Here is a 14,319-nt window from a genome sequence, read left to right as displayed (position 1 = left end):
AGATGTTTTAGATCCTGTCTTCATTCAGAACTTTTCATCGCCAATGCTTCTGTGGTTTTTGCCCTGCTTTGCTTTTAGATTAAAATGCCTTCAATGCTTTTTTTTTTATTAAAAAATAACATGTTTATTGGAAAAACTGTTCAGAAAATACATATTTCTTAAAAGAAAATTAAAACATTGCAAACCAAAGACTGTCACTCAGCATATTTATAACCTTTGAAACTCTATGCTGGGAATAGTTTTTATCTGTTGTACCTAAATGAGAACCTGCTACTCATTTTACTTTTATTATCTGCTTTTGTCACTGAATGATTTTTCTTACCAAGTTAATCAATACCATTCTACATCATCATTATTATAGCTGAAAAATAATTTATTGTATGGCTACAAAATTTTTTATCCAACTCTGGATGTCTTAACATTGACACAACACTATTGACATTTTGGACTGGATAATTCTTTGCTGTGGGAGGCAGTGTTGTGCATTGTAAGGTGTTTAGTACCCTCTTTGTCCTCTGTATTTGTACTGGATACCAGCAGCACCTTCCCCCAAGTCCTGACAATCTAAAGTGTCATCAGATTTCTCTACATGTCTCATGCAGACAGTATTTCTCCGGCTGAGAACCACTGATCTAACCCAATCTGCTGTTGTTTGACTTTTAGGTTTTATCTATTTTGTTGCAATTTAAAACAGTAACACCTGAAATTTCTGATATACAGAATATAAACTCAGCACATCTTCAAATGATTTCTATAATTTATACTTACTAAGGAATAGGGCATTTAAAACTTTGATGTCTATTCCCAGATTGCCCTCCAGAAAGGTTCTATCAATTTGTAGTACCATTGAAAGAACATAAATGTCATTTCCCCAATCCTGTACATTTCCAGGTATTATCAATCTTTTTAGTCATTCTTAGTGATAATTCAAAACAAAATATTACTTCGTCCTTTCAATTTGCAATTCTTTAATTGCTTACCAGGTTGGTAACTTATAGTAAGTTTATTGGCTATTTATGTCTTAATATGCTTTTATGAACTATTAATGTCCTTTGCCCATTCTTGATTTTTTAAGAGCTATTAATTCTGTCCTCCAATTTATTTTCTTGTAACCTGCATGCTGGGTTTTCTGTACAGAAGGCATACATTTTTATGTTGTCAGATTATTAGCCTTTTGTTTTGATTTTACCTTTAATAGTGTCATGTTTAGAAAGATCGCCTCTGAAATGTTAAACTCACATTTTACTCTGTTAGCCAAACTCTCTACTTTTCTCTATTTTTCACTCTTAACACTGAAACCCCCCCCCCTTTTTTTTTAATCCCTAGACCAGAGCATCTCAAGCTTCAGTGTATGGATGCACCATTTGAAAAATCTTATTAAGATGAAGGCTTCAAGAGGGGAAAGGGTATTTTTCATTTCCAACAAGGTATTGTCAATATCCCTGGACCACAGTTCGGATCACAAGGTTCTAAATCTTCATACCTCAATCCTCTGTATTCCCTATTCCATTCTTTGTCTCTCTCTAAATTTGCTTCCCTTTCTACCTAGTATGTGCAACCCAAGGGCAGCAATTTCAACTATAATTCACCCCTTTGTTTTTCTGGAGCAACAATCTGGCAATCTCCACCCCAGCGAAGCCATCATTTCTCCCAGTTTCCAGTCACAGCAAGTCACAGAGCTTCCACTTGCTTCTGTTATAAAAGTATGATTTCTAAAGTCCATTAGCAACCATTCACTTTGTTCCTAGTCACTTCCCTCTCCCATTCCTTGTAGTAACTTTGACTAAATAATCTCCTCAAGACCTAGTCCCTTTCTCAGGCCTCTTAGTTAATGAAAAAATGAAGAGAACCTCTTCAAACCATCTAGTGAAAGTCACATTAAGCATAGTAAGTACTATACACTAATAAAAATCCACTCAAAAACAGGGTCATATTAAGATTTTTCTGACACTTAGAAAATTATTTAATAAGCATCTCAGTTTTTACGATGTGCCTGCCGATCTTATTTAGGTAATTACAATTATAATTTCCATTTTACAGACCAGGAAACTAAGGCACAGCGGATTGATACGGTCACTGAGTGTCAGAGCAAGGACCAGCGCCAGTCTGAGACGCCATGTTTCAGCTCTTAAACTACTCAGTTCTGCTACCTGAGCAGAGTCACAGGGGACCTCAGGGATCCCTAAGAGCTCGGTTCCAGGAACAGCATCTGTATCTGCAACAAAGGGCCAGGCAATCTGGCAGTTCTCAACTCTGGAAGGCACATTGAACTCACTCATGACCGTCTTTTAAAATACCGTTTCTTAGGCCTCCCCAAGAGACATTCTGCTCATTCAATGGGGTGGGACCCTAGGATCTTTGTTTTTAATCTCTTAAAGAGGAATGTTATATCAAATCAGTGACTTTCAAACTTTCTGTACTTTCCTGATCCTTCCACATGTCCTTAATACCCTGACGGGGCTCCTAAAATCCACAGATGGTGAAATCTCTTAGGTTAAGGTGGCCCACGACACAAACCCCCTGAGGTTTCAGTGGTCTTTATTCCCCTTAGTGCAAAAGGATCACCATTCTTCTAGAAAGCAGCATATTTGGGAAGAAAGAAATGAAAACAGCCTAAGGAATATGGGTGAGTCGGATTTGCAACAGTGGCTGCTTTTTTCAATTTGGGTTTTAAACTTAACTCTGATTTGGTCAGATCCCATCTACCAAATGAAATTTTCGGAAACTTTCCTGTATTCCACACTTGGTGACACCTAAAACTCCTATACACAAACAAACAAGTTCTTCTTTCATAGAGGGCAGGCAATTGCAGAACGGGGCTGGAGAGCCTGGTGTGACTTTCAGCCACGGTCCGGACTCCGGGTGGGCGCGGAAACCGCCAACCGCAGGGACACTCGCCACAGCCTTGGACACTCGGTGGAGCGCCCTGGGACCTGCCCTGGGGTGCAGCCTTGGCCGAGGTCAGGGCACACTTCCAGGCCCGGCGCGGGATGCAGGGGCTGAGTTTCCAGCTGCCCTCCGCCGCCCACCTGCGCAGGTCGCCACACCTTGAAAGCCCGCGAGGCTCAGACACCAGTTCTCCAAGGTGCGAAGGCGGCTGAGGCCTCGCCCAGGAGAGACCTGCGCGGCGCCCAAGTGGGCTGGCTGGACGTCCGGGGGCGGGTCCCTGGTGTGCCCGCCCCCTGACCGCGCTATAACATCGGGCCCCGCCGGGCCGCCGCGGGCGGGTGGAGACGCGCGCCTGAGTCCTGGTGAGACCCTGCGCGCGGGGCCAAGCGCAGCTGCTGCAGCTGCCGGACGGCGGCGGGTGGTGGAGACGCCTGGAGGAGGAGCGGGAGGGGCGGGCGGCTGGGTGGATGGCAGAGGAGCTCCTGTGCTCCCGGTCACCGGTTGCATTGCTAATGCGCAAAGGTGTTGCTTCCAACTTTCCAACTTTTACCTCCCTAGGAAGCAGAGAGCGTGTCAGGAGACCCTGAGAGTAGAGGGCTGAGCCGGGGCTCGTAATGCCCCCGCCTTCCTTCGTGTGTTCTCAGCTTTATTCTTATTCATCTCCAGAACATGGACTTCGCGTGCCTGTGGCTAGGGCTTCTGCTGCCTCTGGTAGCTGCGCTGGATTTCAGCTACCACCACCAGGAAGGGATGGAAGCGTTTTTGAAGAGCGTTGCCCAAAGCTACAGTTCTATCACTTACTTACACAGTATTGGGAAATCTGTGAAAGGTAGGACCCGTCTCCTGCACACTTTCCCAAATCCTCAGCCCTCCCTTTTATTCATGAAATATGCCTCACCTGCATATCCCCTCTCCACGAAGCTTCTGTGACGGGCTCCAAACAGGTAAACCAGTGTCTAGCAAGTTGGTGGGTTTCTGGTTTCGTTTGTTGATCTGCTTTGTCGGTGGAGTAGTGGGAAGAACTGAATGTTACTGAGCTTCTTCGTTGTAATTTAGTGTCACGGAGTCCTTTGCGTTTTGGGTACTACTTCGTTTTGAATCATTCAGACGTTGTTTATCTAGGATGTGGGTCTTGGTTCCTTTTCAGGATAAAACGTCTCCCACAAAAGTCCATTTATCCATCCCAGTTTTCCGTTTTGTTGGTTTTTTAAAATATGATTTGGACTGTTAGTATCTTTTCTTCAAATCTCTTTTAAACTAAATTAGTACAGTTTATTGGTGAGCTTTCTATGGTATGTATAATTAACCCTATGCCTTAAAGTTATGCAAAAAAAAGTGGCTCTATGACTATACGCTGTTTTTAAAATGTATCCATTTGAAGAAGACAATTGCTAGATAATAACTACGTTAGCAGTGACTGAACTCTTCCTAGCATTTTCATGTTTATCGTTTGTTTTCTGGCTTTCATTTAGAAACTACAGGTAGTCACATTTCTTTGTAAACAGCAAGTTGGAATTCATAGGAAAAAAATTTCTATGAATTTTAATTAAATGTTATGTTCAAACTCACCCAGATGATGTGGGTTTTATAACCTGAATTGTCATTTTGGACAAGGCAAGTAATTTTATGAGGTGTTATTATTTTCTAATCTTTTTTGTTACATTGATACCCCCAAAGGGATTACCAGGAAACTTAAATTCTTGAGTTCAAAGTTTCGTAAGACTTATGCAATTTAAATCCCAACTCTGTAAGGTGGGTTCAAACCCTATCTGGATTTTAGCTCTGAATTTTTTAGTCACTTGGGAATCTCTTAATTACCATATTCTTAAGTAATTATTTTCCCAAAAAAATTGAAGTCATAGTTCTTATATAAAAGAAAAAGTATTAAGATGCAATGCAGAATGAAAATCCTTGGTTGTACTAGTACCTCTTTTTTTAAACAGCATTGCCAAAGAATTGGTGCCCAAATCACGCTATATTGCTCTAGAATTCGAAATCATAGATGTGTAAGAAATCATATCTTGAATCAGCATATGCCTTTAACCTTTTGAACCATTTCCCCCTCAGGCTATAATAAAGCAATTTGAAAAGATCTAAGAATACTAATTATATTAATAAGGGAAATATAGAGCACAACTAGCTTGGGTTATTGTTCAGTCATCATTTAAACCACAAGATGATGAGGATGTTGTTACTTTTTAAGTACTAAATGATTTGGTAAGTTTTTATATTTTCAAGCAGAAAGTGCTTTATGAAAGACAGTTAGGAACTCTTTCCAAATGTGAACCAGTCATTCTGATCTATCTAGGGAGAAATCAAACCACAGGAATGGTGAAAGCCAGCAGGCTTAATTTTTGTTTACCTTGTAGGCACTCTTGTGGTTGAAGGCTGAAGGGTTTATCATGTAAGAATAAAATCTGACACTAGCAGTCAAATGTTTATGTATGTTGCTCAGAATAATTACTCGGATTAAGAAAAATCCCAAATCTGCCATTAGGTTCCAAGTGGTAAATGAAACACCAGCAACTGGGAGTTGATTGCCAAAGTGTTGGCATATTAGCGTGGCAGTTGAGATGATGTTCCTTTGTTGATATGTTTTTTTTTTCATTCTGTCCTCTGGGGTAGGATAAGCTTGTGAGCAAATGAGATTTACTGTAAGTGTTATTTGTTTGTTATTAAAATTGGCACCCAAACCCAGAAGAGAAAGTAATATTCTTACCTGGCCAAATACATTTTTACTGTTTGTAAATAAATATTACACATACTTTTGCTGAAACTGTAGATTATATTCTGCCTTTTTTTTCCATTTCACATGATTTCATTGCAAATTTCCAGGAATTGACAAGGTCTGCAGATGTGAATTAGTTGTTATACAGCATTTTATCTTTTTAATGGTGTGATTTTCTTAGTCATTTACCCATCTGGGGCATAGTGTGATTTCTGATTATCTGTTACGAACAATGATGATAGAAAACCATTGATACCTGGTAACATGATCCATGAAAATTGCCTTCTATTATATTTGGTGATTTTTTTCCAACTTTTATTTTGGAAATTTTGAAACCCATACACAAGTTGAGCACACTTACTCTTTTTGCCCAGATTTAGTCACAGCAGATTGACCATATTTCATTGAACCCTTTGGAGGAATTCCCTATATCTGGTGACATAGTAAATAAAATCTTAAGTGAAGCAAGAGAAGCAACTCGAGAAAGAGACTGGTGACTGAGTCAAGGAAAACCAAAAATGTAGACTTCATCAGTTCATTCATTCATTCCTTTTTTCAGCCAAGGAAGCACCCACCTTTTTGTTAGCAACTCCTCTGTCTAGAAAGTCAGTTAGGAACCCTTTCCAAACTGGAATGTCTGGAATAAAATTAATATTAATAATGGATTGAATATTTGCTGAACACAAGCGGTGGGAAGCAAAGAAAGATGTGAACTGTCTGTTCCCTGCCATCGGGCAACCCTCCCCTTTCAAATACAAATGTATTTATGATGAATTTCTCAGGCTAGACTCTCCACACACACACACACTCAAAACTCTGCCTAGAAATAGTTTATTCTTTTTTTTCTTCCCCTCCTTGTGCAATAGTTTGTGATGAGAAAGCTGCTGTGCTACATATGAAATGGGTTTTCCTCCCATCTCTATTTTAAAAATCTTATCTTGCCTCCTGCTCAATCTAATCTTCATTTTATCCGACTAAGGAAGAATAAGGGAAAGGGGTCAGTGATAACAATCTTGGTTATCCTGTGCTTTCCATGCATGAGGTGTTTAGTAGATTATTTCAATCTCAACAACTCCAAGTAGGCATTATCCTCATTTACACACTTACCAAATGAGGCCTGGAGAAATTAATTAACCTGCTGAACATCCCATGGCTAATAAGAATTAGAGGGAAGATTCACACTCAGGTCTGCCAATCTTCCATGCTTTAGAGAAACAACTTGCTACCAATGGAGATGGTTACGTTGCATTTAGTTTGTTTCTAAACTTTTCCTGTGTTAAGCAATGCTGTGGTGAACATCCTCCTAGCTAAAACAGCAGAAGTTGTCTGAGCAGTCTTTGGAACTATGGTGCCCAAGTTTAAAATCTAGATACTCAGCTTTGAGCTGTGTGATTCTGAGCCTTTAGAACAATATTGGGGACACAGCAAGTGCTACAAGAGAACTGCCATTAATATTATTATTGTTGGGCTGGGGAGATAGCTCAGCTGTAGAGTGCTTGCCTCGCAAGCACAAGGCCCTGAGTTCAATCCCCAGTACCACAAAAAAAAAAAAAAAAAAAAAAAAAAAAAAAATTGTTATTGTTGCTATATTTCTAAAAGGAAAATACTGAGTTGAAAGCAGCTTTAGGAATTTGATGCATATATCAAATTCCTCTGAAAGATTGTATTGATTTATAAACTCTCAGGAGATTAAGTAGAACAAAACAACTCTTCTAAAACTTATACTAGTTTATACTAAGTATAACTAGTATATTAGGTGTAATATCTAATTCTGTTAGTAGTGATTTGAAAGATGACTTTATGTTGTTAGGTTTAGCGTATAAGGGAGAATGTATTTTTCATGCTTGTTTCTCCACGAACACTCCCTTTCACATTCCTTCAACAGACAATTATTGAATTTCCCTTCTAGGAGTCTTCAGACTGTCTCAGCTGTTCAAAAATCTCCTAGAATTGACTTAGATACTTGCCCCTAAAAGGCATTTACTGTGTTCATGTATACCCATCTCTCAGTCTCTGGCCCTTGACTAGATAGAGTTTAACTAGTGGTTTACCCTCAAGTCACACTGTATGTAAAATTTGGGTACAATACTTGGTTTTCTGTCACACTGCTCATTTCCCAAATATGGTCCTATTACCAATTTGCTTGAGATCCTGTATAAAATGCAAATATCAAGAAAATCATTAAAATCTAGGAATCTCAGTCCTAATATACCTGTTTGTATTGTAAAGTTATATACAGTTAGCAAACCTTTCCTTTTTGATACAGAATATAAAACCCCTGAGACATCTAACAGATTTTTATTCCAAATTTTAAATATCTCTAAACAGCAATACTCTAGGGTCAAGAGACATTTGAAACTTTTATGAAATAATAGTGACAGTCAGCATTAAGTGAATTTTACTCTTTGCCTTACACTCTACATGTTACAATCATTCCAACAATAGTATGAAATACCGTTGTTACCACCCTGATGTATATTTGAAGAATTGAGATTAAATTATCCATTGTTCCAGAGATGGAACTGGAACCACAGCCTGTCTTGTGACAAAGACAGAATCATTAAGTCCTTTTGCTATCAAGTTTCTCCAGCTATCTTTTTCTCTGTTCTTATCCCCACCCTGCACCTTCACCTCACTGCAGGCAACTAGGAAATGGTCTGTATTAAATGTTCTTTTTGTGCTGATATTCTCCCATGGAATTCTGTGATCCCTTCCCAATAAATTCAAAGTTGTTTGAATTTCCTCTCTTGGTATAGAGTTAGGATTCCCCATCCCGCCCCCTCCATGTGCAAAAGCTCTTTGATTATGAAGCAAAAGGAGAAAGCTGACTATGATTTGCACAGGTATCCGTACTCTCCCCAAGCTGACTGCCATCTTGTGTTGTAGGATATTGAGCTGAGAGGAAGGTTCTCATCAAGGGCAGTACCGCCCCCTAGGGGGAGGTTTGGGTAGGTGAAGGACCAAAACCAGACTGTTTTGTACACAAACACCAGTTTATATATGTACTATATTGAACTTTCCAGAAATACAACTGTTTGTAACCTGAGAGAAAATTACATTTTGTTTTGCTCTTAAGGTGGTTGTGGGATATTTCATGTTCTGAAAATACTGATGCCAATGCCCAGAGCCAAACATTTGTGCATTTGTGATCTGTGCCTTTACTGTGACCCTGGCTTGAAAATATAAGCATCTAACTTTCTCATTATGTCTCTGGTGGAGTCATTCCCCGAATTTTTACATTCTGATACCATATTTTATGTAAATTACTCTATACACCATTTGAACGTTATATTGATCTTCTGAAAATTATGTTTGTAAATGTGTTATGTTTTCTATGAATCATGCGCTTGCATGGTAAAGTAGAAGTTGCAAAACATTGAATGTATAAAAAATAGAGGCATCATCTTTAGGGTTAAGAACTATTGATCTAAAATCACAAACAGAGCTGATAAGGACCCACTTTAAGTTAATGTAGCCAGCATCCAAAAGGTACTTGTTTCGATTTTTTTTTTTTAAGTTGTTGATGGACCTTTATTTTATTTATTTATTTGTATGTTGGCTGAGGATAAAACCCAGTGCCTCACACATGCTAGGCAAGCGCTCTACCACTGAGCCACATCTCCAGCCCCTTGTTTCTGTTCTTAATCCATGAACGTGTGCATCTGTTAATATTGGTGACAACAGTATCTAAAGTTGAGAGATGCCATTAATTCTGTTTTCTCCTTTTAGTTTGCTTATTTAGAATGTCCTCTTCAAGATTACAAAGAAATTTGGAAAGAATCTTAGAGTGAAATTGATTTTTTAATTTTTTATTATTTTTTAAAATTCATTATAGGTTATATCAAATACCAACATGTATTTGGGGAAAGAAATTAAATTAATCAAATTTTCTCATCTAGTGATATAAAGCAATTGACATTCTTTCTACCTCCCTAGCAATTAAATATAACAGCAATTGGCTAAGAGGCTAGTGAGGCCTAATTTGAGTTTGTGTTAAAATACAACACAGGTTTTACATTAAAAAAGGTTTTCTCATCTCTGGTCTCCTTCTTTCTTTTTCTTTTTTTCTTTTGATACTGGGGATTGAACCCAGGGTGCCACTGAACTATACCTCTAGTCCTTTTTACTTTTTATTTTGAGACAGGATCTTATTAAATTACTGAGGGATAACTAAATTGCCCAGGCTGGCCTCCAACTTGTGATCCTCCTTCCTCAGCCTCCTGAGTCAATGAGATTCTAGGTGTGTGCCACTATGCCTGACCTCATCTCCATTTTCTAGGGACTGCTTCTTGTCAGATGTTTAAAAAGTACAAATGTTCTGGTCCATGACATAAACCTTCACATACATACCTCATTGATCTCAACTGGAGGTTTAATCCCCTCTACATCAAAAAAAAAAAAAAAAAAAAGCCATCAACTTCAGACAGCTGCCTCCTCACTGGCTACCCAGAGGTGAATGTGATAACCTCCATGTAGGGAGGTGAGGTGTTGCCAAAACCCTCAGAGAACCCTATCCCAGAATTCAGAAGAAGCTAACTAAATCATCTTTCTGTTTGTTTAAATAAAGAGCTTTCCATAAGTTGCTCATCTGGTTTGTAAATTCTTCTGATAGGAACCTCTCTGTGAAAACTAGAATCAAATTGAAAGATTACAACTAAGGTCACCTGAACTGACAGGCATCCAAAAACCTAACTCCTTTCCTAAAAAATGCACAGGTGTGTTTATGGCGACCGTCAGGTGAAACTTAGTTTAACATCACATTTTTGGAGCAAGTGTTAGAGACCATTGGATCATTTGTTCAATCTGTTCAAACTTAGTTGAATTCAATTCATCATTTCTTCCTTGGAGAACTCTTCTTTCTATTCCCCCTGAGCTTTCAGGATCTTCCTGTACTCCCTGAGCATCCTTCCATAGCTCTGTCTTGCACCTGGAGGCCAGCGACAGCTTTCTTCTGCTTTCTACCCTGGGTCCTAGCATGTGCTTGGTATGTAACAGGCACTCTGAGGGACAAACTGGAAGAGATTTTCCATTATTATTAAAGGAGACATAGGATTTTAAGGATACTGTTATATAGTATTATGAAGTACATAACTATAAAAGATATATTTATGTACTTTTATTTAGGAACATGTATTATGTATCACTTTATATTCCATTTTATAATTACTTATATATATAAGTACTTCAATCTCTCAGGAAATGAAATTATTTTCTTGTAGTATAACCTGTTTTACTAAAACTCATTTTATGGTAAGTAGTATGTTAACTTAGGTGGAATTGGAACACCACAGTTATGTCTCACCCCAAGATAAGTCACTGGCAACCAAGAGCCTCAGGAAGTCAGTGTCCTTCAGGCAGTGAAGGAGGAACTGGCTTATTCACTGACAAGCCTGAAGTGGTTGGTTCTACTTGCCTCCCTTGCCCTCAGCCCCCCAAACATTAACCAAATGTATATTAGGAGAAGAGAGTAAATATTTACAAATCCTCTAACTGGGGGGTATACTGTAAAAACGTAGACACCTAGAGATATTTGGGAAGCACAGAATCATCTTAACACATGCAGTTCCACAGGCGTTTTTCATTATTTTTAAATAAGATTTATTTACACTTTACTAATGATACCAGATGTACGTAGACTTAGATTGCAGACACAGGTTGCCTAGTTGGGGAGAATAATTTTTTCTACTACTCTTGGGGACTCCAGTGAATAACAGTCCTGTGATAGAGATAATATGGACATAAGCTTAGTTGGTTTATCTTTTATTACAGGTAAGTGCCTTTCTACAGGGAAGAAACAAAGTTGGGGGAGAGAACATTCTAACCTTTTAGAAACATTCTAACCTTTTAGGAACATTCTAACCTTTTAGGAAATGTATATAAAAATATATTTTCAGACTCCATGGTGTAAAGGTCCAGCATGGCACTATGTTAGTTGCAGAGACTTTCAAACATTTAAAATAGAGCTTTTGGGTCAAGTGATTCTAGCTTGGACGTAAACACCAGTCTCTCTGTCCCAGGCTGTGTATTAGGTTAGGGATGTAGTACAGAACAGCCTCTGCTCTGACATTTCTTACACATGCTATTAGGGGTGACAGACAAAAGCAGAGCAAGTACGGATTTTAACTGCTGTGAAGCACATAGTTTAATGGAGATTAACATCACCCTAGAATATAAACTCTGTGAACACAGGGATTTTATCTTGTTTATTCCTATATAGTAGTCCCTCTGTATCCATGGTTCCAGCTACCCACAATAACTGTGGTCTGAAGATATTAAATGGAAAATCCTAGAAATAACTCATAAGTTTTAAATCGCACACCATTCTGAACAGTATGATGAAATCTCATGCTGACCCACTCTGTCCAACATGGGATGTAAATCATCCCTTTGTCATATCCACAGTGTATACTACCTACCCTGTAATCATTTAGTAGCCATCTCTGTTATCAGATCAAGTATCATGGTATTGCTGTGCTTGTGTTTAACCCTTGTTTTACTTAATTACAACCCCAAAGCATAATTGTAGTGATGTGCAAGAGTACTGTAATAAATTACAACCCCTCAGATAGTGGGGAGTTACTGTATTCTCAGTGCCTCGAACATAGAGTTACTGTTTGAGAGAACGTTGTATGGAAAGAATATGATACTGAAAAGATGGTAGGTTCGAGCTGAGATCTGAAAGGTGAGAGGGAGCTAGTTCTTACAGCCTAATTCAGATTGCTCGAGGTACAGAGGCCTCAAGTGGAATAGGTTTGCTATATTCTACAGAAAGAAGTGAGAACAGCTTAGCCAGAGCATAGTGAGCTGCGGAGAGAATAATGGGAAACCATCAAAAAGGGTTTTAGCAGCAAATGTGGGTTCCAAAAAGATAATTTGGACTGCTAAACAGAGAATTCATTATAGAAGCAGAGAGAATAATCCAATTATGGAAATCCAGGCAAATATTGATGATTTTGATTTGGATTAAAATGTTATATTAGAAATGGAGAGAAACAGAGGGCTTAGAGATTTGTTCTGGAAATAGAACCAACCATGTTTGATAATGGATTAGGTTCAGGAAGAGATGGGTGTGAGGAAAACAGAAAAATCAAATACCGGCTGGGGATGTATAAGTGCTTGCCTCGCACACATGAGGCCCTGGGTTCAATCCCCAGCACCACATTGGGGAAAAAAAAAAAAAAAAGTCAAAGATGTTTCTTAGGTTTTGTGCTTTGGCAGCTCAGTCTATGAAATGTTGTTAACCAAGATGGAAAAAAAAAAAAAAAAAAAAAAAACTGGAAAAGGACAGAGTTGGGGTAAAAAATCAAGAGCTCTGATTTAGATGATTTTCTTAAAATTTTGAAATCTTTAGTTGATACCCAACTGAGATGTTCAGTGGGCAGTTGGGTTTATAAGTAGACTGTGGCTGTAGAGATAAACGTGGGAGTCATCAACATATAGACTATATAAAATAACAAGAGAGTGGAGATAAGAAAAGGCAGAGATGAAAGTGGCAATGAAGTAGGAGGAGAATGAGCAGTGGTGTCCCTGGGGGGCGGGGTGGCTCTGGAGGATGTTTCAGGGGCCCCACCGCCACCACTAGTGATTGGCTGGAAGGACTCACAACTCAACACAAAGTTATACTCAAGGCTAGTGCAGTCAAGGATACAGTGCAAGAACAGTAGGATAAAGATAAACAATGGCAAGGGGCTGGGGAGATAGCTCAGTTGGTAGAGTGCTTGCCTTGCAAGCTCAAGGCCCTGGGTTTGATCCCCCACGTACCGCCCAAAAAAAAACCAATGGCAGAAACTAGAGAGGGCAGTGTGGGCTCCTTGTTCCATCCCACATTTTTCTTGGGGGATCCATGTTTCTCTCTAGCTGTGAACTGCAGAGACACATGCAAAATGCCCCACTCAGGGAAGCCCACTTGAGTCTTGGGAGTTCAAAGTTTTTTTAAAGGAATATGATCAGCCAGAGTGCAGACCCCTAACTGGGTACCAGGTACACATCACATCACATGATGCTTCGTACTACTTTTTATTTATTTATTTATTTATTGTAGCACCAGGGATTGAACCCAGCACCTTATGCTTATGAGGCAAGTACTCTACCAACTGAGCTCTCTCCCCAGCCCCATGCTTACTTTAAACAGAGCTTTTGACTTGTTACATCCTGACCCACTGCCTTGGGGTACCAAAAAAAATCACTAATTAGTATACATTTCGGGAGTTTTATGCTCAAAGTTTTGTTCAGGGTCATTGCCATGACTGTAGATGTCCCCAGAGATAAGCAAAGCCTGAGTAGAGTAGATTGGCTATGGCTGGCAACTCTTTCCTCTCAAGGTTGTGGTTAATGTTGACTGTTGGCTGGAAGTCAAAACTGAAAGCTACAAAGTTAAGTGGCACATCCCAAATAATAGTTTATGAAATTCTGTTTCTCTGCAGATTCATTCAATTTTTTGGTAAATGTTTATTTTGAATGCTCCTTGTTGGTGTGAGCTAGCATAGGAATATGAAGGTAAAGAAGTTAGATATGGCCTCTGCCCCAGTAGAGTTGGGATGAACAGGAGAAAAGAGACAGATGTGATTAGCACTGTGGGAGTGAATGGCAGAGAACTTAGTGTGGAAGACCTGAAAAGTAAAGAGAAGTCAGCCATGTAAGGAGGAAGGAGAAGGCAAGGCGATAAACAGCATCTTCGAAGGCCTGGAGGCAAAGGAGCACCA

At 39.2% G+C, this 14,319-nt stretch overlaps 1 protein-coding gene across 1 annotated transcript in view; it reads left to right on the top strand.

The window, feature by feature from the left end:
- Nucleotides 1-3,223: 3,223 nt before the first annotated feature.
- Nucleotides 3,224-14,319, top strand: part of Cpm (carboxypeptidase M) — a 66,400-nt gene continuing 55,304 nt past the window's right edge. Inside the window, exons 1-2 of the mRNA XM_047550217.1 lie at nt 3,224-3,251; nt 3,556-3,718. Of these exons, the coding sequence (XP_047406173.1) occupies nt 3,559-3,718 (160 nt within the window). The 5' untranslated portion in view covers nt 3,224-3,251; nt 3,556-3,558. The remainder of the gene's footprint in view (nt 3,252-3,555; nt 3,719-14,319) is intronic.

This window comes from Sciurus carolinensis, chromosome 4 (genome assembly GCF_902686445.1).
Source record: "Sciurus carolinensis chromosome 4, mSciCar1.2, whole genome shotgun sequence".
In the NCBI taxonomy this organism is placed as follows: Eukaryota; Metazoa; Chordata; class Mammalia; order Rodentia; family Sciuridae; genus Sciurus; species Sciurus carolinensis.
This window is presented reverse-complemented; position numbering and strand designations above follow the sequence as displayed.